Raw genomic sequence first — 25194 nt, 5'->3', positions numbered from 1 at the left:
TGCAAGCCAAGCCTTGCAGAGACAAGCACGTCTCTCAATAGTCGCCCTGGAGCCTGGAGTCCCACGCTTTCAGGTGGATCGTAGTGTGTATATGATGTCTTGCCAAATGGCGACTAGGGTAGCCGAGGGTGGAACGGGGTGCTCACCCATCACGAGACTGCTACAAGCCATCCAAATGTTTCACGCCGTGATGCTGGCAACCACTCAACGCTGTCCTCCCTAGGAGGAGGAGGAGCTCGACTGTCAGGAGGGACTGCCTCATGGAGTGCTATCCTCTGGATGCTCTGACTGTGTATCCGGTAGGCTGGGGAGATCTCATCAATCTGAAACGCATATCCTCCCTCTGTCAACCAGGCCGCCATCCCCCATGTGTAATCTCTCTGAAGACTCTGCATACGTGTCATGATCCTAAGGGCTCCCATCCAAATCCTCGCTGCGCTACGACAGCTCCACAGGCAATGCGAGATAGTCTTCAAGACACCATTGTAGCAACAATGGCACTATCCCTCCACTCGCATCTACTCCAACCATGGCCCGATTGGCAAGCCTTCGTGGGTGGCCAGCCAAAAGAAGTAGGATATCTTCCTCGGCCGCAAACTGGTCCACAACCGTGTCCAAAACCTGGAGCGAACATCTCGGGACACTCTCTGGGTCACCCAATGCCTCTCCCTCGAGGGGGTCCATCTCGACGAGTCCATCTGAAGCCTCCTGCCAATCCGTGTGTTGTAGGAAAAGAAGGGCACCTCATCCACCTGCACGGCTACGCCGCCCGTGGAGGGCCAGAACCACTCTCTCGGATCCCATTGGACCTCCCTCAGGGGTCTAACCTCCCATAGCCAAAGGCGCCATCTAGGGGCATCTTGCTCTGAGATATTGGGAGGATCAATGTGCCACTCCTTCCCCAAATGTCCCACCACTTTGATCATCTGCCCATGTATCCCATCAAGACTCCCGTCCATCTTAGGGTCTCTCTCAGTGAGTGGCTGAAGTAGGCCTCCAGGTCCTACACAGAAGAAGCCAAGGTGTGTGTTGCCTCCCTGCATCAACATCCTCAAGAGGACACCAGTACGGGAAAACTACCCCAACCATTTGCCGTCTCTCCATACGTGAAGTCCTTCCCACCGGGACTCAGGAATGGCTAGGTCAATCTCGCTCATCCGCTGCCTTGCCCCTTGCAGATGCGCTAGGGCGTCAAGCCTCACCTTTGCCTCCATGGGTAATTTGCTCCAACGGCCAAAAGACCCGGCCGGTCTACTGTCCCATTGCGCTCAACCAATGTGAGTCCGCTGTTCGAGCATACGCCCCTCTTGATCTCTTACCTCTATGTGCCACATAAGACACTCAAACTCCTCTCTGCATTTGGGCGGAGCATGAATGAGACCCCCTGCTAGTCTCTGCTAGACCTTGTGAAGGCTCCTCATCAAGGGCGAACCCTTCCCCGTAAGGGGGGCCTTTGAGAAGATCCATCCCTCGCTGTAAGAGGAGCTTCCAAGGCTCTGCACCTGGGGTGAGGCCGCGAACAACCATCTTGCCCAGAAGGGCTCTGCTCTGCATCTCCGGATCAATGATACCCAAGCCTCCCAGTGCGTGCGGCATGATCACCATCTGCCAAACTACTCGGGCTCTAGTGTTCCTCGTGCCGTCTGAACCTGCTGAGAGGAAGTTCCAAACCAACTGTTGAAGCTGCCCAATGCATCCTCTATGAAAGCACCAACAGGAGGCAAGAAAGACCTAGCTTGCCACTAAGGCGCGACCTGCTAAAGAGAGTTTGGCCGAGCTCCAATAGAGAAGCTTGCACCAAACACTCTCAAGGACTAGGGCGATCTACTGCTCTGCTGTAATGTCAATACCAACCTGGCATCTGAGGTATCTCGCTGGCTGGCCCCGTGGTATCCATATGAAGCCAAAGTAACTCTCCCACTTACGGATTTCCTGTGTCTCCTCAAAGCCTGTGAAAAAACCTATAGATTTTGTCGAGTTGATCTGCGCACCCGAGGCCTCACAGTAGATATAGCTAGGGTGCCCTTGACTCTCTCTAGACTCACTGTGGTGCCCTCAACATACAAGGCCGTGTCATCTGCAAACTCCGAGTCAAGCAGCTCCTCCTGTCTGGTTGGGATCCTCAACCCTATGAGGCCGGCCACTTGTGATCCAAGGCCTCCGCTACAAACAAGAAGAGGAAGGGAGCGAGTGGGCAGCCCTGGCGGACCAAGCGAGAGAGAGGAAAGGCCTCGCCCTTGTGTCCGTCGATAACCATGTGACTAGAGCTCCCCGTATAAGGCGCTGAAACTCCTCTGACCCATCGGTCTGAGAAACCCAATCTCCGTGTAGTGCCCTTCAGGAAGGACCACTCCATCCTGTCGTAGGCCTTCTCAAAATCCAAGAGGATGGCCAACGTCTGTGACTCCTCCCTGGACCGATCCACTGCCTCCCAAAACGTGAAGATGTTGTCCAAGATGTTGCGCTTCTGGATGAACCCGGTCTGTGTGTTGTGAATGATGTCGGTAAGATGGGGCCGTGACCGCAAGCTCAAGACCTTGGTGGATCTTGTATGCAATATCTAGTAGAGTGATTGGTCTCCATTATTGAATGTTTGACCTATCTCCCCCTTTCGGGATCAAACAAATCCACCCTCTGCTCAAGGACTGAGGGAGGGAGCTTGTGTCAAATATCTCCTGGCAAGCTAAACGGAAAGGGGTGGATATAATCTCCTAGAAGTTTCGGAAGAAGGCTGGAGTCAAGCCATCCTAACCCAGACACTTCTGGGTCGGGAGAGCCTTAGGGCTTCCTAGAGCTCCTCATCTATGAAAGGCTCCTCTAGTTTGCTGCATAAATCCTGCGAGACTACTGTCAGAACATGATATCAAACTACTCTCCGTCTGAAAGAGCTAGCTGTAAAAACTTGTGGTCAGGTCTAAAATCTCTGCGGGTCAGTGTGCATGATGCCCTGCAAATCACAGAGACGCTGCAACTGTGTGCCTATCGATCGGGGCCCAGTGGTCTGAAAAACCCGCTTCGTCATCGTATCCCCCTGCTGCACCCACTGGGCCGAGGAGGAGTGATAGGAGAACTACTGGAGAGTGGTCTGACATTGTGGTACCTGCCAAAATCCTGGTAGAGCCGTCTCTGTGTAGTGCCCAGTCCCCAACATAGAAACGGTCCAGTCTCAAGAAGAAAAAAGGGAGGGGTGAGGAGGGGCTTTAGAGGGGGAGGCGGGGATGAGGCGGGGTGAAGGAGGGAGCAAGGACGGAAGTGGAAGAAGGATGAGGGCAAGGAGGGCGGGGGGGGCGGGGAAAGGCGTAAGAGGAGGGGGGACGAGAATGTGAGGAGGGAGAGGAGGAGGAAGAAAGAAGGAGAGAAGAAGGGAAGGAGAAGGCAAGAGGGTGGGGAGGAGGCGGGGGGGGAGGGGAAGGTGGAAGAGACGAGGGAAGTGAGGGGCAGAGGTGGAGGCGGAGGGGCAGAGCTGACGGGACTGATGGGGGCGCAGCGAGCGGAGGGTGGAAGAAGCTGAGGCGGAGATCGGTGGGGAGGGCGACGGGCGGCGCAGCAGCAGCAGCTCACGCAATAGAATTGAGAACATTTCCTTGAGGAACTCAATTGGGCAGTTCCATGTTTCTCCTCACCAATTACGCATTAAGACACGGAAATGGAAACTGCCGAAACGGCGTTTCCGTTTCCCTGTTTTTTGGGGAAACCTTAACTGCGGTTTTGCGCTGTTCTTGTGCCTGTTGCCTCTTTTCATCGCTTCTGTGTGCTGCCTCTACCCTCTACCCTCTACCCGCTACCCGCCAGCCGCAGCCTGCTCTACCCTCCACCCTCTTGTACCCTCCTCTATCCTACTCTCCACTCTCCTACTCTCCTCTACCCTCCACTCTCCTACCCTCTACTCTCCTCTACCCTCTTCACTCTCCTCCTCGTACTCCTCATACTCCCTCTGACCTCCTTGAGGAGTCCTCTCTCTACCCTCACTCTCCTCCTACTACCCCTCATACTCCCTCTGACCTCCTTGAGGAGTCCTCTACCCTCTCTCTCTCTCCTCTTTAAGCACTATATTCATAATTGTATTATGTATAAAATTTTAATTTTTACACATAAATTGTACTATATTGCCTTTTCTCTTTTCTCGTTTCCCCGTTTCGGCTCGGGCCGAAAACTCCGTTTCTGGCATTTTTTCCATTTCCGTTTCTGCCGTTTCCGTTTCAGCTGGCAACTATGCTCTAGCTGTAGCTTTATCCACAATTTCTGGTATTGTGGGGGCTGAACATTGTTTGAGTAGAAGGAAAGATTATTGTCAGTGTAGGAGTGAATAACTGTACTACTGAGACAATGCATTTGATATCAAGCTGTTCTTGATCTCATCTACAAGTTAATGAGCCGAACACTCTTAAATGACTGACAGTGGACTTGATACCCACAAATGCTTCTTCTAGAATGATATTCTGCAAGATTACAATACGACTTCTATTCATGAGATAGGCCATTGTCTGCATGAGGTTCTGTCGAAAAAGGATATTTTATTCTCATCTAACATGCATTTGGACTCTGGTTGATTCTAAAATCACTCTCTTCTTTGTTTCTTTCAACAACTCCATTGTTCTACGGAGGCTGCCTGCAGCTGAATTGTCATCCTTTGATTCCATAATTTTTGCAAAATGCATTTGAGTCATCTTACTCGTATTCGCCTTCATGATCACATCAGAGAATTTTGATATATTTGTTTCTCTGTTTCTGAACAAGAGCTTTGAATTCTTTGGAGGCATCCAATGTTGGAGTAATAGCTGAACATGTATGTCTAGCTCAAGTCCTAGCCTTTGGCACCATGTTGTTAGAACACATAGCAGAAAATTTACTTGCCTACGAGATGACACCTGAAAACTCTAGATCCTACTCAGGATGTGCACACATACATTTAAATGTCAACCATGCTCAGATATGGAATCGACAGCAAGATATAGCAAACAATACTTGAATAGGAACGTCCAAGAAAGGACCCAAAACTTATAAATTGGTGCACTGACAAACCACACTCACACTATGTGGACAGCAGGTGCTGTCCACAATTGCTGGATTTGAGGCCACAAAATGTTGCCCTAATCTGCTGCTCCCTCCTCCTATTGTGCGCCTCTGTTGAGGACTTCAGTGGCTATGAGAGAGCCCAAAAGTCTCCATCAGCTTTCCTTATGCTCCTCTGTAATCTGCTTAACACCTGAGATCCTCACTAGTGCTAGGGTTTTCTGCTGCTGCTTGTGCCTCTGCTGCACCCTGCTGCTGCTGCTGTAGTCTCCTCCTTGTCTAGTACATGTTAGAAGGTGACTGCCCCACCTGTGAGACCCCGATTTGAGGGGAAAAGGGGGCAGGAGACCATAGGGGGTAGGGGAAGGTGAAAAGGCAGAAGACCTACCTGGCAGGGAACCCACGCTGCAGCGTGAAGATGGCGCAGCATCCTTGGCGCTCTTGGACCTGCACACGGGTGGAGTTGGCAGCTGCAACAGCAGCACATAAAGCAGGGCTTATGGGCTCTTAAATAGGGCTGGCCTAAGCTGTCCTGACCAGCCAGCGAAGGCCGACCGACCAATCAGGTCGGTTTGTGGGCTGGCAGGTCGGTGCCTTGGACAGGGAGCCGACTCCCTGGTTGGCCAGATTGAGGGGGCCTAGCCCCTCCTATAGAAAGCCACCCCTTCTCCCCTCATTCCTCATCACCTGCACTTACAGCCTTGCACATAGGCAAGCGCACAGGGAGAGGAAGAGGCTCAGCATCGTTGACAGCACTCGGGCTGTTTGTACGTGCTCACCCTTGAGCTTTTGTTGCCCACAATTGTGGAGGAATATATCTGAGTTTTTGTCCCATCTCTCTTTCAGTTTTTCTGAGTGTTGTATGAGCTAGATAGGAAGTGAGGTGTGAGTGATTCTATCCTCTATTTCCAACAGTACATTGGTGCACTTCTGAGGGCTGGATCTGCTGGCTGTAATCTGCTGTCTTTCTCTGCTTTCTCTAGTGCCTTTGCGCACTGCTGGAGGCCAGATCTGCAGACTGCAACTGCCTAGACTGAATACCTTATTGCCCCCCCCCCCAACGCCCCTCTAAAATGGAGGCCTTTTATAGGGACTGAAAATGCCCCCATAGACTGGACGATCCAGTTTGTACAGATGGGCTGGTTTGTAAATCTGGCAGGTTGGGCCTATAAACCCCCTCAGGCCTGCTCAATTTCTGCCCATAGTCTGGGCTACATGCGTGCCTATATGCAGGCCTATGCACTCAGACATCTGCCCCTTGACAATGCCCATGTGTAGCCCATGGGATGGCCAGCACCATGGCCCTCCTGTGAGGGACAGGTCTCCCTAAAGCATGGGTTGTGTTAACCACGAAAGGGATATTCTGTATGCTGCCCATGTGTGTACTGCCCACATCGAAGCCTCTTCATCCCTCTCCACCCTATTTCATTATAGGTCACTCCCCCACGCTCTCCTCATTCTCAAACACAATCAAATACTGCAACTATGAAAGTAAAGATGGCACTTTTGGAGGCAAAGCCAAAAAAGCACTCTTAGCTCCATAAACAAGGTGAATTGTATTCAATGAGCCTGTCCAGGGAGTTGACCCTAACTTTCTGGAAGAGCGCTGAGGAACATATCGAAGGCATCTTCCATGTCTGGTTCAAACTCAAAGATAACAATAAGTGCTTCAATCGGAGCGGGCTTGGAGTGGATAGCAGGTTGGTCCATAAGACATCCGCATCGACGGGGTCTATTACAGCCTCAGTTACAACTGCAGCCACATCTACATCTTCATTGGCGGGATCCACTTCGGTCCCGCCGCTGCTGCATCTACAGTTACACCTACAGTTACAGTTACATCTACATCCATGACAGGTGGTCTGTCATTGACCTCTTTTGTCACAGATTCTTTATTCGATTCATCACTCAGGTCACCCTTACCAGAGGTGATACACAAAGGTGTAGGCCATCTCCTGGTGGTTCTAGTGATGCCCTATAGCCCATGGTATGTGCCTTGTAGGCATAAATATAGGCACTTGTAGTGTTAGTTCCTTTTAGGCCACATAGGACACTTAGTCCTATGTGACACCTAGGACACTTAGTCCTAGGTCTAGGTACTTGTACCTTGTACTCCTTCTTTTCCCATAATCCTAGTTTTGACGTGACGGCTAATCTATCGACTCCTTTGCACTCTGCACTCTCTCTTTTTCAATCGATCCTACAGTGGTATCAGAGCAGGTAGATTTTTCTTCCTGCACACCTTTTCCGTACAGTCCGTACAACTGTACGGACGTTCATACACGTACGGATCCTATGTCAAATCCAGTACAGTCATATCTACGTCGCTGTACATATCTGCGTTGCGTACAGTCTCGCCATACAACTCCGTACCTATGTCGCCGTACATTTGTACCTGCTCTGTATTGCACTACGTACATCTCCGTACAAGCACTATACCTGCATACCAATCTCGTACCTACATCCGTACAGTCTCCATACCAACATACTAGCCTCGTACTTGCATTAGTACAGATCGTACTATTCGTACCGTACAGTTGTACGTTGGATTCAACACACCTGATCCGTATAGCCTCCGTACAGTTGTACATGCTCCGTACAACTACTGTACAGTCATACATTCTGTCAGTACAGATCGTACTATTCCCGGGATTTTGGTACAGGTTTGGCACGTGTGAATTATTTGCAGTATATTCTCAAAAATTTGGGCTTTTGAGGACTTTTGCCATCCTCATCCTCCTTCTACTGTTTGAAATCTTCCCAAGCTATTTCAACAGTTTGGAAAGCCTACATCTTGAGGTCTATACTCTGGGAAAGGTGCACTTTTGCAGTCAATTTGTGGAAAGCAAGTCCTAATTCTGCAGTTGCAAGCCTTGAGACTATTTTTTGGGATTTGGTCTGCAATTTCTCTTTTGATTCCAATACATTGGGACAGATTGGAGAACATTGAGTCACATTTGCAGGACATTGAGTCAGATTTGCATACATTGGGTCACATTTGCAAAAATTTCAGTAAAATTTGGGGCTTTTCTGCATTTGCCCTCTTTTTGGCCTATTTGCCCTTATTAAATTTGGGGCTTTTGCCAGATTTGCTGTTTTTGCAGTGAACATTGCGTGCCACAGTCACATTTGGGTCAGATCTGCATTTGCCCTTTTGGTTTGGGTCGGAAATTTGTAGATATTTGCTGTCATTTTTGGACAGCTAGCTTTTTGCAGTGATAGCCTTGAGGCTTTTGGGTTTTCAGGTCTCTTTCAGGGTATCACATTTGCTATGGCTAGGAACAATCAAGATCTATTTAGCGTTCTTCGTGAAGATGATAAGTTGGATGGCACCAACTATCCGATGTGGTCTTATCTCATGAAACATATTCTTGTTGCAAAGCATTTGTGGAATATTGTTTCTAGGGTTGATCTGAGGCCAGCCAATGCTACAGTGGTTGCCTCTACTGCTGGTCCCTCTACAGGGGGTACTCCTCCTGATGCCTCATCTTCTAGCTCTCCTGCTACTACTCTTCGAACTCAGGAACAAACAAGATGAGATGCAAGAGATGCAAATGCACATTCATGTATTGCTTTATCATGCAAGAGAATCATTATTCCACACATCCGGTCTTGCAGGACAGCAAAGGATGCTTGGGATAAATTGGCTTCTCTCTATCAGATTCGCAATGAGGCACGTGTTGCATATTTGAGAAGGCAATTACAGGAAGTCAGCATGAATGAAGGTGACTCTATGGATGCATACCTGACAAAGGTCAAGGACCTCATGGAACAACTTGCCAACATTGATGAGGTGGTGCCAAATTCACAGCTTGTCAGTACCACATTGAATGGACTGCCATATACATATCAAGGGTTTGCTACAACCCTTCGATTAGTGGCCATGGGTAATCCAGACCACTATTCTTTTGATCAGCTAGTTACTTTGCTTTTGCAGGAAGAGCAAAGTAGAGCTAATAGACAAGCCATTATTCCTGATCATGCATTTGCTTCACAGCAGACAGGAAGAGGCAAGGCTTCCAAGCCTATGGGCAAGCCAAAATTTGCGCATAGCAGCTGCAATTCCTCCCAAGTCATCTTGATTTCAATTTCAGCAATTGCCACTTCAGGTTTCAGAGTTATTTTTGATGGCTACAGATGCCTAGTTTATGATCTTCGTGATGACAATGCCATAGTTCTCACTGGCACTTTGGAAAAAGGGCTTTGTCGCCTTGATTATCACTCAGCTGCACTTTCTATTGAAGCATTGGCTATTTCAGATTCACAGCTTGCTGAAACTCATCTTTGGCATGAGAGAATGGGCCATCTCAATTATAGAGCTCTTGCAAAGCCATCTCAATTATAGAGCTCTTGCAAAGCTACATTCACAGCAGATGGCAAATGATGTACCTCAAACTCACACAGTTTTCAAACATGTGTGTGAGGGTTGTCTTTTGGGTAAGATGCATCGATTTCCTTTTCAAAAGAATTGTCCAAAACTCTCACAAAGGAAATTGCAGCTAGTGCATAGTGATGTCTGTGGCCCAATGAGGACAAATGCCATTGGGGGGTACAAGTATTTCACGACTCTCATTGATGATTTCACAAGATATTGCTGGATATATCCTTTAAAAGCCAAATCTGAAGTTTTCTTATGCTTTCAGAGATGGCTGAATATGGTTGAGAATGAATCAGGATGCAAGCTTGTCACCCTCAACACAGATAGGGGGGGTGAGTATATGTCAAAGGAGTTTGATGCATTTCTGTCTTCACGGGGCATTATTCACTCATGTACTACTCCTTACACTTCTCAGCAGAATCCTTTTTCTGAAAGGAAAAACAGGTCCACAATGGAGATGGCCAGATGCATGCTTAAGGCCAAGTCTTTGCCCAATAAATTTTGGCTTGATGCAGTGATGTGTGCCAACTATGTGCTGAATAGATCACCTACACGGGCATTGCAGTCTGTTAGACCTTATGAAGCATGGAAAGGCAAGAAGCCTTCACTTTCACACATGAGAGTTTTTGGGTCTCTTGCGTATGTTCATGTACCATCTCAGCAGAGATATAAGCTTGATGACAAGGCAATCAAATGCATATTTATTGGTTACAGCGAAGAGAGCAGAGGGTATCAGTTATACCAACCAATTACTGGGAAGATTATTGTCAGTAGAGATGTAATCTTTGCTGAACATTCAGCTTCTCCTCTTGTGGACTACAAATGTTTGATGCCTTTGAATCTTGGTTACCTCTGCCATCCTTAGAAGAGGACTTTGACCAGCAACATGAACCTCGTGTAGGCCCTCCACCAAGCAATAATGAGCCACTACCTCATGCTGATTTGCAGTTTTCTCTTCTGGCACAAAATGATCCCACTATTCATGATGCAAATGACCCCACTATTCATGATGCAGTCATTGAAGAAAGAGCTGTTAATAGATAGCAAAGGCAAGTTCCCAAATGGCTTCTTGATGCATTGAGGGACAGCAAACAAGATCAGCCTTTTGCTGCCCGGACAAGATCAGGGAATAGACAGCATGGTCACTTTCTTGAGTTTGCACTCCTTGCTACAGCTTGCAATGAAGAGCCTTTGTGCCATAAAGATGCTTTTGACAGCAAAGAGTGGATGGATGCAATGAGAGCTGAGTTACATTCCATTGCTAAAATTGACACATGGGAATTAGTAGATCTCCCTCCCGGCAAGCGTGCCATTGGAACGTGGTGGGTCTACAAATTAAAAAGGAAATCTGATGGAAGCATAGATCGATACAAAGCCCGTCTTGTTGCAAAAGAGTATGCCCAACAACAAGGCATTGACTTTGAGGAGACATTTGCTCCCACATCCAAGATTACTACCATTAGATGTGTCATTGCCATTGCAGCCCCATCATCATTGGCAAGTGCACCAACTTGACATCAAGACTGCTTTTCTTCATGGGGATCTGCAAGAAGAAGTATATGTCACACAACCTCTTGGCTTTGAGGTTGTTAATTCTGAAAATAAGGTATGCTGGCTTAGAAAATCCCTTTATGGTTTGAAGCAGGCACCCAGGGCATGGTATGCCGAAATTCATGCACACTTACTATCCCTTGGTTTTCAGAATAGTCCCATAGAACCCACTCTTTATGTCCGCGGGAGTGGATTTGATTTTTTAGTGCTGATTTTATATGTGGATGATATGCTCATCACGGGCCCAAATACTCAGCAAATTGCAGCTTTCAAGGCTGATTTGCAGCAGGTTTTTGAAATGTCAGACATGGGACAGCTCCACTATTATTTGGGCATTCAGTTTGCTCATGTTGAGGGGGGTATCATGATGTCTCAGTCCAAGTATATTGGACAGCTTCTTGATCGTTTTCAGTTTGAGGATTGCAAGCCAATCTCTACTCCAGTGGACCCCTGCTTCAAATTCTCAGCTCATGATGGGAGCCCACCATGTGATATCACTCTTTATCAGTAGGCTGTTGGATGCCTTATTTATTCATGTCACACCAGACCTGACTTACAGTATGCAGTATCTCAGCTCAGCATATTAATGCACATGCCCAGTTCACAGCATTGGCAGGTAGTGAAGAGAGTCTTCAGATATCTCAGAGGCACTCAGGATTTAGCCCTCTTCTATGGTGATTAGGGTTCACTTACCATGCATGCTTACATGGATAGTGACTGGGCAGGATGTTTTTGCACCAGAGTGTCACATACTGGCAATTGTTTTTTGCTTGGCAATTCATGTATCTCTTGGCTTAGCAAGAAGCAACCAATAGTTGCCACATCTACCTGTGAGGTTGAGTACAGGGCAGCTTTCACCGCTACAGTAGAGTATGTTTGGCTTCGACAATTACTTACAGATCTTGGTATTCGCCAGACATCCTCCACTATTGTCTACACTGACAGCCAGAGTGCTTTGGCCATTGCGCGTAACCCAGTGTTTCATGCGTGTACCAAGCATATTGAAATTCACTATCATTATGTTTGGGAGCGGTTGTCAGCAAGAGACATAGAGTTGTCCTATCTTTCCACAGAGGACAACATAGCAGGTATGTTTACAAAGGCACTTCCTCGTCCCAAGTTCGAAGTCTTCCGACAGGCTTTACACTTGGTTCCCTTTGTTACATGATCTGTTATCCCTTGTACATTCATAGGTGGCTATATCCTTTTGGATGAACATGTGCCACCATGACCAGAAAATACCATGTATTTTGAGACGTTTCCAGAATACTTCAGCCCATCCCATGGAGGGGGGTTTGTAGGCCATCTCCTGGTGGTTCTAGTGATGCCCTATAGGCCATGGTATGTGCCTTGTAGGCATAAGTATAGGCACTTGTAGTGTTAGTGCCTTTTAGGCCACATAGGACACTTAGTCCTATGTGACACCTAGGACACTTAGTCCTAGGTCTAGGTACTTGTACCTTGTACTCCTTTTCCCATAATCCTAGTTTTGACGTGACGGCTAATCTATCGACTCCTTTGCAATCTGCACTCTCTCTTTTTCAATCGATCCTACAAAAGGCCCACATTACTCGACTTTCCTTTCAGCTCACCCTCTCATCAGCCATCTCTCCCACATCCCACTGCGATTATCTCATCCATGCCTCACTCATCTCTCCCATAACCTATTGAAGTTTGTCTTCCTTCTTGAGCTTGTCTCTCTTTCTTCTTTCCCCATTGCAACTACTACCCCCTTGTCTTTTCACAGGTAAAAAGGGCCCCTTAGGTGGGCCAGGCCAAATAGCGAGGCCCCCCCATTATGGTCTGTACAGGAGCTGACCATGGGGGAGCAATAGGAGGGGATGGAGGGCTGATGGAGGAGCTGAGAAAATGGGAGGGGGGGAGCAGCTGGAGGGGGAGCTGTATGGGCAGCGGGAGGGGGAGCTGCAGGACAGAGGGCAGAGCAGCGACGGAGGGAAGATCTGCAGGTGGGGGAGGAGAGAGCAGCGGGTGAGGCTGCAAGGCAGAAGAGAAATTACAGCAGCTTGAGAGAGAGAGAGAGAGAGAGAGAGAGAGAGAGAGAGAGAGATTTCTGAGGGATAATTTATTCTTCTTCTTTATGGTGCAGCTATGCGAGCTCTCTTTCAATAACACCAGGCATTTGCGAAATCCTTATAATGAGAACCTTCCTGTTAAGGTATGCTACACATGTGTGGTTTCTTGTTAGTGTGACAAAAGTTGTGCCTATATGCAATGGTAATACTGATTGAGAATTGTATAAATTCTGTGTTTGTGCGGCCAAATGCGATTCATTGAATGCAGATTAAACCAAACATCTTTGCTCCCGCACTATTCAGGGTGTGAATTACAGATAGGTACAACTCTAGGAGTTTCAGGTCGATATCGTGGTCAATATCTGTTTGTGTTTTGGTTAAGGCAAACTACATCGATATGCAACGTGTGCTGCGCACACACACACACAAAGCGAGCACGCGTGCGAGAGAGGGAAAGGAAGATAAAAAGATGTATCTACGTCTTCGGGAGGCCTCATGGGCCTATGAGACAAGAGTACAATAAAAAAGAGTAACCCATACAAGCCACTGTGGGCTGAGGCCAAGGGCTCGCTAGGGTCCTTGCTGAGTTCTATGCTAAGCTAAGAAGCTCAAAATCTCAAACTCAAGACTCAAAACTAGTACTCAAAATAAAACACACACACACACACACATGTATGTATATATTATATGTATGCATATGGATTTGTATGTGTGAGAGCATATGTTTATACTATATTGGGCACTGTGATGTTGTTGGGGATGTCATAGTAGCTAGTTTTTGCTATGCGTGATGGAGTTTATGGTTTTTAACCTTGTCACTATCATGAGATTGGAATCTACACACTCTATTGTGTTTTTAGAGGATGAGTGTAAACATGTTCCTAGATATAAATAAAAGTAAAAATAAATAAACAATACATGTACATGTATACATTCATACATACATAGATACATATACATGTATATAATATGTATCACAATCTATCTTTGTGTGTGTGTGTGTGTGTGTGTGTGTGTGGTTACAATGCATTTTAGTTTATGCAAAGGGGTGTTCTAGTGTATGAATTTGTAACCCCTCTTCGTAATGGAGTCCAGAGGAAGGCGGGGAACTTCGTGATCTTCGGGATGAGATAGAAATCCTGAAGGTTAGAGGTGTTTAGGAGTTGTGTGATAAACACCTCCGACCTTTAGGATTTCTATCTCATCCCGAAGCTCACAGAGTTCTCCTTCTTCCTCTGGACTCCATAACGAAGAGAGGTTACAACTCCCCACGAGAACGTCCTTCAAAATTCGTTGTAACAATACACGTGTGTGTGTGCGCCGCGTGCACATGTGTGTGTGTGTGTGTGTGTGTGTTGAACTTTAGTTTGTGCAAAAGGGTGTTCTAATGTGTGAAGCTGTAACCCCTCTTTGTTATGCAGTCTAGAGAAGAAGGGGAACTAGTTCTGTGAGCTTTGGGATGAGATAGAAATCCTAAAGGTCAAAGGTGTTTGGGAGGAGTTGTATGATATAATGTGTGTTGGAATGGTCATGTTTGCCAAGATGGTGAGAGCGGTCAGTTTTTGAAATGGGTAACGTTCCGTGTAAATGAGTGAAGGGGAATAGTCTAGAGAGTTTAAGTGGATGGGCTTTCTATACGTCTAATTTCGATGTAATGTGAGGAGGAGGGGAGGAGGACAGGAGGAAGCGATCATGATAGGTACAGACTATTGTTTTATGTGAGTTTTTTTTTGGGGTTGGTGGAGCTTCAAAAAATTTCAGTCAACAAACAGCATATATGCCCCGGCAGCTACCTTATGTGCTTGTTTTATGAAAATAGTCACTTGTTAAATTGAATATATTCTAGTCTCTTGAAGGTGTGTGTGTGTGTGTGTGTGTTTTTGTGTGTCTACATAGAGTCTTTGGTGATCCACTATTTTCATCCTTTCTTTTTTTCAAACGATCTCTGCAACAATCATTCTACGATTGTTTTCAGACTCGTTTGATTGATCAGGATGTGTATACAGCCTATATTGAGATCTTTTCTTGAGTAGTAGCTACTTCGTTTTTTGAAGCAGCTATGAATGTAATTATTATATAGAAATAAAAGCTTTCTTCTCACAAAAAAAAAAAGTCTACATAAATATAAATAAATAAGTATATGTGTGTGTGTGTGTAAATATTTATATAAATGAAGAAGGAAGGTCTTAAAGAAGACCATCTTGCATCTTGTACCCCAAGTTGTCTTAGGCTTGAACTCAATAGTTCTATGAAGGAGATGGGCCACAATCCATTCATGCCAATAAGGATCTATTTTCTCGATTGAGGTTCCAAAGGTCGAAGCAAAATCAAAGCTAGCCATCCAAGATAAAGAACTTGAATATTGAGAGTCATGGTTAGAAAATGAAAGGGAAGTCGAAGCAATGGATCAATTGGAGCTAAAAGAGCACACAATTTTTGATTGACGTATCATAGAAGATAAGAGTCTTAGGAGTTCTGAGCATTTCGTACATTGCTTTTATAACACACACTTTTTTTTTTGGGTGAAATCTATAACACACTCACACGCGCACATGTGTATGCATGTATATATATGTATTATATTATATATGTATGTATATATATATTTAATGAAGGGGAAAAAGGAGCAATTTAGAGGACCTTTAGAGGTCTCTTAGGTGGGAAATGTGGAGGGACTATATCAGTCCCCATCCACCCCTATTTGTGTACTTTTGATGTGACATATAATCCTATCTACTCCCACCTCCTTCCTCCTATGTGCTACGTACACTCTCTCTCCCAATCTCTCTCTCTATCTCTCTTCCCCTTACCCCTTTTCTATCTCTTCCTCTCCCTCTTCCCCTTTCCCTCCTATCTCACTATCTCCTCTTTTCTCTCCTATCTCCTCTTTCCCCCTTTTCTGCCATCTCTGGCCCTTCACCAATTCAGCCCCTGCCTCCTTCATTGCATTGGTATTAGAGCTCCGTTGCTTTCCCTCCCTTTCACCTTCATCCCCAACTCCAACAGCACACTAATGTCAATGCCAAAGCCTAGCTCACCACTAGCAACTCAAGCGGTAGACATCAATCGTGAATTGCAGCGCACAACGTGGCATAGCCAATCAATCGTGAACTATGTGGGCTTGTACCATAGTGCAAGCAAAAGCAAGCAAGCACCGTACCATAGTGCGACTGACGGTTGGTTGGGAAGCATGCGCTAGATCCGTGACCCTGACGAGGGACTTTGCGATACCAAACGAAATCATCGACGGTTAGATAAAGAACAACAATGCATAAGCAAATCCAATCCTCACGGAGACCCTTGCTGCAGGTATATCGAGGAAGCAAGAGAGGCTCTTGAGCTGCATGAAGGGCGGAATTGTGAGAGGAGAACAAGTTTCTCCAAGCAAGCTGGGCTCCAACCAGACAAACGGATCGTCTATCAACCCAACGCTTGCCCATGCCGTTCGGTTATCGCCTAGCTTAGCGCGCAGCCTTGCAAAAGCATTGCGCCTTCTTCTCTTCCCAGCCTCCACCTCGCCCGTCGCCCAATTCGGCCTCCTACAAACCTTAGCCTGCAAAGTTTTAATTCCTAGGTTAGATTTTAACCAGGGTTAGTTTAGCTAGTGGGTTAGGTTTAGGTTTAGTTAGTTTGGGCCTAGGTTGGGTTAGTGCTAACTAGGGTTAAAGGTAGGGTTAGGTTAGTTTAAATCAGTGTCCTAATAGTCTTAGGTTAGTGCTGTCATTACAGTCCTAGGTGACATAGGGAACCCCCCCCCGGCCCAAACAAAAACAAAAGCAAAATTCAAACCTCTTTTAGGGTCCTTTCTTAGCCCCGTTTGGAGTCATTTTGACTCCATTTCGAAGCCTCTTCATCAATTGTCCTCTTGAGCTTCGCGATCAGATTTTTAAAAGTTATTCTACTCACCATATTAGGTACTCATTACAACAGGGTTTTGCTATCTACTTCTTTGAGTCCATTTCATTGCCTGCATTCGAGCTTCTCTCTCTCGGACAACCACCATGCCACCCAAGTGTGTCCCTCCGGATACATTGCATGATAGTGATGAGGTTGCTTAGCATGAGCAATTGCCTTCCACAATGGGTGCATCCACTGGTGGTATAGAGATCCCTACAACTCAACCTCTCTCTCCTGCATCTCGAGAAGCGCTGGCAGCGCAGAGACAGTTTTTGGATACCTTTGCTTCTATGCTGCAGGGTGCTTTCCGCCAGACAGGAGTTCAGCCAGTAGCTTACCACGGCCATGGCTATGTAGGATACGGCTCTTGCCCATATGGGACAGCAGCTCGAGCAACAGATTAGCTAGGCTATGCAGGACAAGGGCAAGCTGCCCGCACCGTAGCAAGGGGACCACATAGATAGTCAGATTGTGTTTTCTACTCCGCGCAAGGGTTTTATGGCAGATGCATGCCATGCCTATGAGCATCAGTCTTCTGGACCATTGCATGTACCCGAGCATGGGGATTATTTGGACTTGGATGATGCATTCTCTGTGTCGCAGAGCACCTTCTTGCAAGAGGTCGGGCCATCTTTTAGGTCGCAATTTTTTGCATCTTTGCAGACTGATTCGTCTCTTTTGGGTCGACCCGTTGGTATGCATCCGGTTAGTGCTCCTTCCACTGCATCAACGAGTATGCCTGGAGCTGGTTTTGGTTGATATGGCAGCCCACACCTTGAGGAGAGAGGTCAGTCCTGTTCTCAGCCCTTTGGCATGCCACCATTCTAGAGAGATGCATTTGGCAGAGAGGCCTAGCCAGGGCCTCATGCACCTGTCGCTCTGCTATTGAGCACATACAACCAGACATAACCAATGCATCAGATGGCAACATCACTACGCAGCAGGGGGTTAGTCGTGGCCACTAGGCCACTTTTGATGAGATGTTGGCAGATTTCTTGCGTTCATATAAGGCCCTACCTGAGGCCATCAAACTTTAGATGTCCTTTTCCAATTATGTGAACCTCAAGCGTGATGATGCCCACACTTCCCAACACAAGATGCAGCCAAGGATATCAAGGATAAACTCACAGTGCATAAGTTCAAAGGGGACACTCACACGCCTAATGCGTTGGAGGAGTGGCTTACGAAGCTAGAAGATTATTTCTGCTTCTACCCAAAGCAAGATGAGGACCGCATAATCTTTGCGGGTATGCACATGCAAGAATATGCACATACTTGGTGGCGTTATATGAGGGACTCGCCTCAGAGGCCAGCCACATGGAAGGAGTTCAAGGAGTTAATGATCACCACATTTGTATCCCCGCTCATACTGAAGCAATATCTAGCTGAATCTATTCATTGTCGCAGACTAGTACCGTCCAAGAGTACTTGCAACACTTTTGGAGACTTTCCTTGTTTGTACAGGACGTATCTGAGAGAGGGAAGTTGATGCATCTCATCCAAGGATTGAGTCCTCTCGTTGCAAATGTGAAGGCACATAACCCTCAAACAATTTAGCGTGTAGCTCAATTGGCAGAGGTGTATGCCAGCAAAACAGCGGGCAGCGCATATGGGAATGCAAATGAGGCTGAGCAGAAGACCATTTCCAAGGCTTCCTACTGTTACAAGCAGCAAGATGCCATATGCTAAGCCATACATGTCATTTGATGCTAAGCCAGGAGCTAAGCCAAGTGCTGGAAATGAAAAATCAGAATTTAAACAACACACCAGGGCTATTATGGACAACAGAAAGCGGGCAAACTTATGCTTTAAGTGTGGTGAGAAGTGGACTCCTGAGCATTGGGAAGTTTGCAAAATGCGGAACAATGGTACTGCAAAACTCAGCATGATTATTGAGATATAGGATGATGAGGATTTAATGGATGCTTCTGAGACCTCAGATGCCACTCATGACGATTCAGAGGATCCACAGGACGTGGAAGAAGCTTCAGATACTGGAGCCACGAAGGGGGCTGATTTCCCCTTTGATCCCGGTGGTGCTATTAAACATAATATGCATGGTATACAATCCAATGACACTCAGCCCACCTGTGGCATGCGAGGCCATTGGCCTACAGCCTTTCATGTGGAGCATCAGGGTGCTATGCCTTTTCATGTGCGAGAGGATGCAAGTGGAAATGCTCTTGGAGAAGAGGAGGAGATCTATTGGGATGCGCACCAAACAATTTATGCTATCTCTTTTCATGCCTTGATGGGTGCCAAACGTGCTGAACTATTAGATTGAAAGGGCAAATTAATGGCAGGACTGTTCACATGCTTGTGGACAGCGGTAGCACTCATAGTAAGACAAAGGTGGGACTGGTTGCTACTGAGATTGATCATGGGCTGAGAGTAGAGGTGGCAAATGGACAGCATTTGATCAGTAAAATTTGCTGCCAAGATGCAAGGATCAAGCTCTCTGAAGATTATGAATTTACTGGGGATCTCTTGGCACTGGACATGGGCCCAATAGATGCTGTTCTAGGTTGTGATTGGTTGAAGTCATTGGGCGAAATCAGCATGGACTTAAATGCCCTATCACTTAGCTTTGTGCACGAGGGTAGAACTATAGCATTGCATGGCATTGCCACTCCTAAATTGCAGATCATTTCAGCAAGGCAGTTGGCCAGAGAGCTCAGGAAGAAGCATGCCTTCTATGCATTGAATGTGTCAATACTTAGGGGGGTAGCATTCCTCGTGTTGAGGATTGTGATATGCAACAGTTGCTCTCGGAGTTTTTTGATGTATTTGTTGATATGCCATCCCAATTGCCTCCCAAGAGGGATGCGGAGCATGCCATTGTCCTAGAGGTTGGCTGCGAGTAAGCCCAAAAACAAAGCCCCATTTTTGTCTCTCTAAGGTTGAGTGGGAGGAAGTGGCAATACAGGTGCAGAATTGCTTGAGAAGAACTTTATCTCTCATAGCGCGTCTCCTTTTGCCTCCCCGGTGCTTCTAGTGAAGAAGAAAGATGGATTGTATTGCATGTGCATTGATTACAGGGATCTAGATAAGGCCACTATCAAGAACACGTTTCCAATCCCTAGGATAGATGACCTATTGGATGAACTCAAGGGTGTTCAGTTTTTCACGAAGATAGATTTGAGGTCCGGTTACCATCAAATCAAGGTGAAAGAAGGAGATTAGCACAAGATGGCTTTCCGCACAGAACGGGGCTTATATGAATTCAAGGTGGTGCCTTTTGGATTGACTAATGCATCGGCCACCTTCCAAGCGCTGATGAACAAGATATTGCAGCCACTTCTTTTATACGTGCTGGTTTTCTTTGATGATATCCTCATTTACAGCAAAGATAGACAGGAGCATATTAAGCAGGTGCTAGAAATTTTGAGGATGCATCGACTTTATGCAAAAACCAGTAAATGCACTTTTATGGCAAAGGAAGTTGAGTACTTGGGGCATATTGTGAGTAGACGTGGCATTCGGGTGGATCCCGCAAAGGTGAAATGCATCAAAGATTGGCCACAGCCACAAAATCCACTCAGTTGAGAGGATTTTTAGCTCTTGCTTCCTTCTACAAACGCTTTTTTCGCAAATTTGCCAAGAGGACAGCTCCTCTTACTCACCTCTTGAAGAAGGATGCTTTTCGATGATTAAAGGTAGCACAACACAGCTTTGAAGACCTGAAATTTGCTCTCACTCATGCATTTGTCTTGGTATGCCCTTATTTTTTGCGTCCTTTCATTGTGGAGGCAGAGGCCAGTGGCAAAGGATTGGGGACTGTTGTGAGACAGGAACATGGGGTAATAGCCTTTGAAAGCAGGCAGTTTGATGCCAAAGAACTCAATTACCATGCTTATGATTAGGAGATGTTGGCTATCTTGCATGCTTTCGAGAAATGGCACCACTATCTGTACGGGAGTAAGGTGAAAACAGATCATAGGACGCTTAGATTCTTCCTCACCCAGTCAAACTTGTCCTATAAGCAGAAGAGGTGGTTGGTTGTAGTCCAATCTTGTGATTTTGATGTTGAGTACAGAAAAGAAATGGTTGGCACTTGCTGAATTTTACTACAACAGTACCAAGCATCTCTCCATTGGCATGAGCCCGTATGAGGCAATGTACGGATGCAAGGTAGGGATGCCTTCTTCAATTGCTGACATGGCTGTGAAAAATCGGCAAGCACGGAATGACTTGGAGAGGATGGATGCCTCCTGCAGTTGGCAAAAAAGAATATGCAGGATGCCCAAGCCAAGCAGAAGAAATATGCGGATGAAAGTAGGAGATATTTGTCTTTCAAAGAGGGAGATTATGTGCATTTGAGCTCCATAAGAACTATTATGTCTCGCTGAAAGGTAATACCAACACAAAGCTTGCTCATAGGTATTACGGTCCTTACAGGATCATCCGCAAGGTTGGAGAGGTAGCATATCAGTTGGAGCTACCCAATACCTCCAAGATCCATGATGTTTTCCATGTGTCTTTGCTAAAACCACTTGTGGGACACCATGTCTATGTTCTTCCTGAGTTGCCACCTATGGATGAGGAGGGCCACATCCTCTATGTTCCAGAGCGCATCGTGGGTTTCAGAGACCATGTACTCTGCAACAAGGTCTACATAGAGTATCTTATCACGTGGCAGGGACTCCCTGAGGATGAAAATTCATGGCAACCAGAAAGCATTGACTAGGACCACCCCTATCTCCTACCGGGCTGATTAGTAGCTGCTGTTTGCTGCACTCTTTTTGGACAACCATGCTGTGAAATTTTGACGGCAAAATTCTGTGGGAAGGGATGGCTGTAATGAAGGGGCAAAAGGGGCAATTTAGAGGACCTTTAGAGGCCTCTTAGGTGGGAAATGCGGAGGGACTATATAAGTCCCCATCCACCCCTATTTGTGTACTTTTGATGTGACATCTAATCCTATCTACTCCCAACTCCTTCCTCCTACGTGCTGCCTACACTCTCTCTCCCAATCTCTCTCCCCTCTCCTCTTTCCCTCTTTTCTGCCATCTCTGGCCCTTCTCCAATTCATCCCCTGCCTCCTTCATTGCAATATATATATATATATATATATATGTTTGTATATATGCGTATTATATTATGTGTGTGTATCATAGCTTGACGATATGAATGCTTGGCTGTTCTTAACTGCTTGCATGCACAGGAGCTGCAGTCTGAATTCATGTCACGTCTGATTTAATCTGGATGGATAAAGCATCTCTGAGTATTTCCCCTTAAGGCTTCCATGTCTGCCAGTTGACTTCAGTTGTTCTCCTAACTTTGTCAAAGGATATATACTTCTCTTCATGACTGTTTGTGGTGTGCATGTATCTCAGATTAGTAGGGACTGCCAGGAATTGGAGCCTACTGTTGGCAATCATCTTGCATGTCTTATGTATATGGAACCAGACAGTGATCTAATGGTAAGCATTTTTATGCATCTTTTCTCCAATTGTAGGCGAAACATGAGAGGGTGTTGTTTTTCATACTTGGTCGGGGAAGCTGCTATGCGATACTATTACTTCTTTGTGGTCATTAATAGGGGTTTACGAAGTCATAGTGAATAGACTTTTTACGTGCTACATTTTATGTGTTATATGACGATGGCTCCTCAGCGAGCAAGTATTACAATCATATTTTCCAAATTGCAGTCAAAGCTTTGCGGAGGAAAGTGTACTTTATGAACGATAATATGATCCACACAATTTACCCTGATGTGAGCATGAAAGAGATTTCTTGTTTTAGTTCCTAATCACACCATTGCTATACTGTTTCATGGTCGTAGAAAGTTGCAAGGGAGCTGGAATCAAAACGAGAAGAAGAGAAGGCTCGAGGAGCAAGTTCTGGTCAGGGGGCAGAGGACCCGAACATTGTTCCATTTGAGGATCTAGATGAAGACCAGGAGAATGAAGAGAGCAATGACAATGACAGTTCCAGTCAAACAGCAAGGCAGAATAGAGGAAGATCTGCGATGGGGAGGGAGTCACGGACCTTAGTGGGACACTCTGGAAAGGGTACCGGGGTTAGGGGAAGAAATATCACAGGTGACACTTTTGCATTAAATTATGACAGATTTCCAGCAGGATCCACGGATAGCTTTAATATGCTTGGTACTGCACCAGGTCGAAGCTATCATCCTTACCATCCAATACCACGATTTGGTGGCCCAGATTTCTCCAGTCTGAGGGCTGGGGCAGCAATGGGATTTGGGCCCATGGATGGACCTGTATCTGCCTCAGGGATGGTATTTCCAGGTAGACCACCTCCAAATGGGATCTTTCCACATAATGGCCCTGGAATCATGGGACCTCCCGGTACAGCTTTGATGGCTGGAGTAGGGCCACCAAGTTTAATGGCAGCGTCAAGGCCGCATTTTATGGGCCCAGGTATGGGACGGCACACTAGGCCAGGTGGAATGCCTTTCCGGCCACCTCAAACCGGTGGTCAGGGAAGGCGTGGTTTAACTGATCAGCAACGGCGGCGGAGGAATGAAAAGAGTTTGGGAAATGAGAGATCGATTAGTGGTGGGGAGCTAAGAAACATGGGAAAGCCCCTTAATAAACGGTTTCCTGCCAGGGGGGAAACCTCAGGGATGAGTGAAATGGAAATACATGCTCCTGTGCAGGCAAATCAACGACAAGAAGGGGGTTTTGTCCATAATTCCTTTCTTAAAGATAATGATGACAGTTCAAGTGAAGATGAAGCTCCTCGTAGGTCTAGACACGGTGAAGGCAAGAAGAGGCGACGTGATTTTCAAGGAGAAAGTGTCACTGCTGAAGCAACATGGGCCCAACATATAGACCAAGGAGACCAATGGGTAGGAAAAGATCCTTTGGAGGTTGCCTATTGACTACCAATAAAATTGAGTCTGAATCAGGCTTGGCTTCAGGATGGAACCTGCTTTCTTAGGGGGATGTTTGGTGCACTTTGTTCAAATCTTTCTACCTGTGTAAACCCAAAATCCGAGTGTTTCTTCTTAAATGTAAATTGCCATCCAGGGAAAACCTGTTACACACAGTTTTACCATTGCTGACTGTCTCTTTGAAATAGGTAAAATCCAATGGTAAAATTTGTACTGTACCATATGATTCGTGCTCTTGGATGTAAAAGACTGCCTCTTGGGCTATGGTACAAGCTCTTCGTATGTTTACTTCTTTTGCAGTTGCATTCGTTGTAGCTTTACAAAAGACAGCCTCCTACATTGCCCACTAGGGGAGCAGGATGTGACCTTACCTTTAGTAAAAGAAAAGCCATGAAGTTGGACAGACAACCACATGTAAACTGTATCCATTGGCACCCTCTCAAAGTATGTATTTTTTTGTTGCGGCTCCAGCACTGGTTGCCGTCTATATGAAATATAATTCCATCATTCTGCACTTGACCCAGGTGCCATGTGACATTTATACCTTTAAAATCCTGCTTTTCTGTGTTATAGTCTCCGACAGATGAAATAGAATTCCATCATTCTGCACTTCACCTAGGTGCCATGTTACATTTATACCTTAAAATTCCTGCTTGTCTGTGTTATAGTCTCCAACAAATGAAAATGGGGAAGTTTGATAAGGAATCAGATTCACACCCTTGTGTTACATTGTCATGACGATTGAAGCATGGTTCTTCAATCTGTTCGTAAGTGATTTTATAAAAGCCTTTGAGAATGCATTTTTAACTGAAGGAGCCATGTTGACCTCAACCTAAATTATGCATTTCTTGAAGAAACCCTCTCAAACTAATAATTAATAATTATGTGTACAAGCAAAATATATCTTAACACAGATCCATTTTACTTATTTATAGGGACATGATCAATTTCCTTGTTATGAACATTGTATCGTTTAGATTTTTGGTTTGTGTTAGTGCATGTGGATTTATCATTGCATACAGCCCTTGTAAATCAGTTGTGGCTTTATTTTGTCAATACATGACGATTAAAGCTACATTTGGGGAGTTATTTATTGCTACGAAAGACCTACGGGAGCTGCATACAGCCCTTGTAAATCAGTTATGGCTTTATGTTGTCAATACATGATGATTAAAGTTACATTCTGGGGAGTTCTTTATTGCTAGGAAAGACCTTCGTGGAGGGAACATACAATAATATGTAAACTTTATTCTAATTAGCTTATATCAAGGAATAAGAGATTTGGATAAGGACCATGATTTGGATAAGGATCCCCTCCTAAAATTAGTCAATCTCTTTATAACATGTCCTTCCTTTACAATGGCATCCCACATGTATTTCACGATCTCAAATCCCTATGGGTGCTTAGTCATCCCATGGTATTTTCTTTTTTAATGAAGCCCTTGCATGAGTTTTCACTA

General features: G+C 45.8%; 1 protein-coding gene across 1 annotated transcript in view; it reads left to right on the top strand.

Moving 5' to 3' along the window:
• Nucleotides 1–24248, top strand: part of LOC147891563 (30-kDa cleavage and polyadenylation specificity factor 30-like) — a 59332-nt gene extending 35084 nt beyond the window's left edge. Inside the window, exons 5-7 of the mRNA XM_087387988.1 lie at nt 13050–13118; nt 22209–22295; nt 22658–24248. Coding sequence (XP_087244114.1) covers nt 13050–13118; nt 22209–22295; nt 22658–23722 — 1221 coding nt within the window. The 3' untranslated portion in view covers nt 23723–24248. The remainder of the gene's footprint in view (nt 1–13049; nt 13119–22208; nt 22296–22657) is intronic.
• The last annotated feature ends 946 nt before the right edge of the window (nt 24249–25194 follow it).

Source organism: Dipteris shenzhenensis, chromosome 17, assembly GCF_047967505.1.
Source record: "Dipteris shenzhenensis isolate YYH24624 ecotype China chromosome 17, Dip_SZ_1.0, whole genome shotgun sequence".
In the NCBI taxonomy this organism is placed as follows: domain Eukaryota; kingdom Viridiplantae; phylum Streptophyta; class Polypodiopsida; order Gleicheniales; family Dipteridaceae; genus Dipteris; species Dipteris shenzhenensis.
This window is presented reverse-complemented; position numbering and strand designations above follow the sequence as displayed.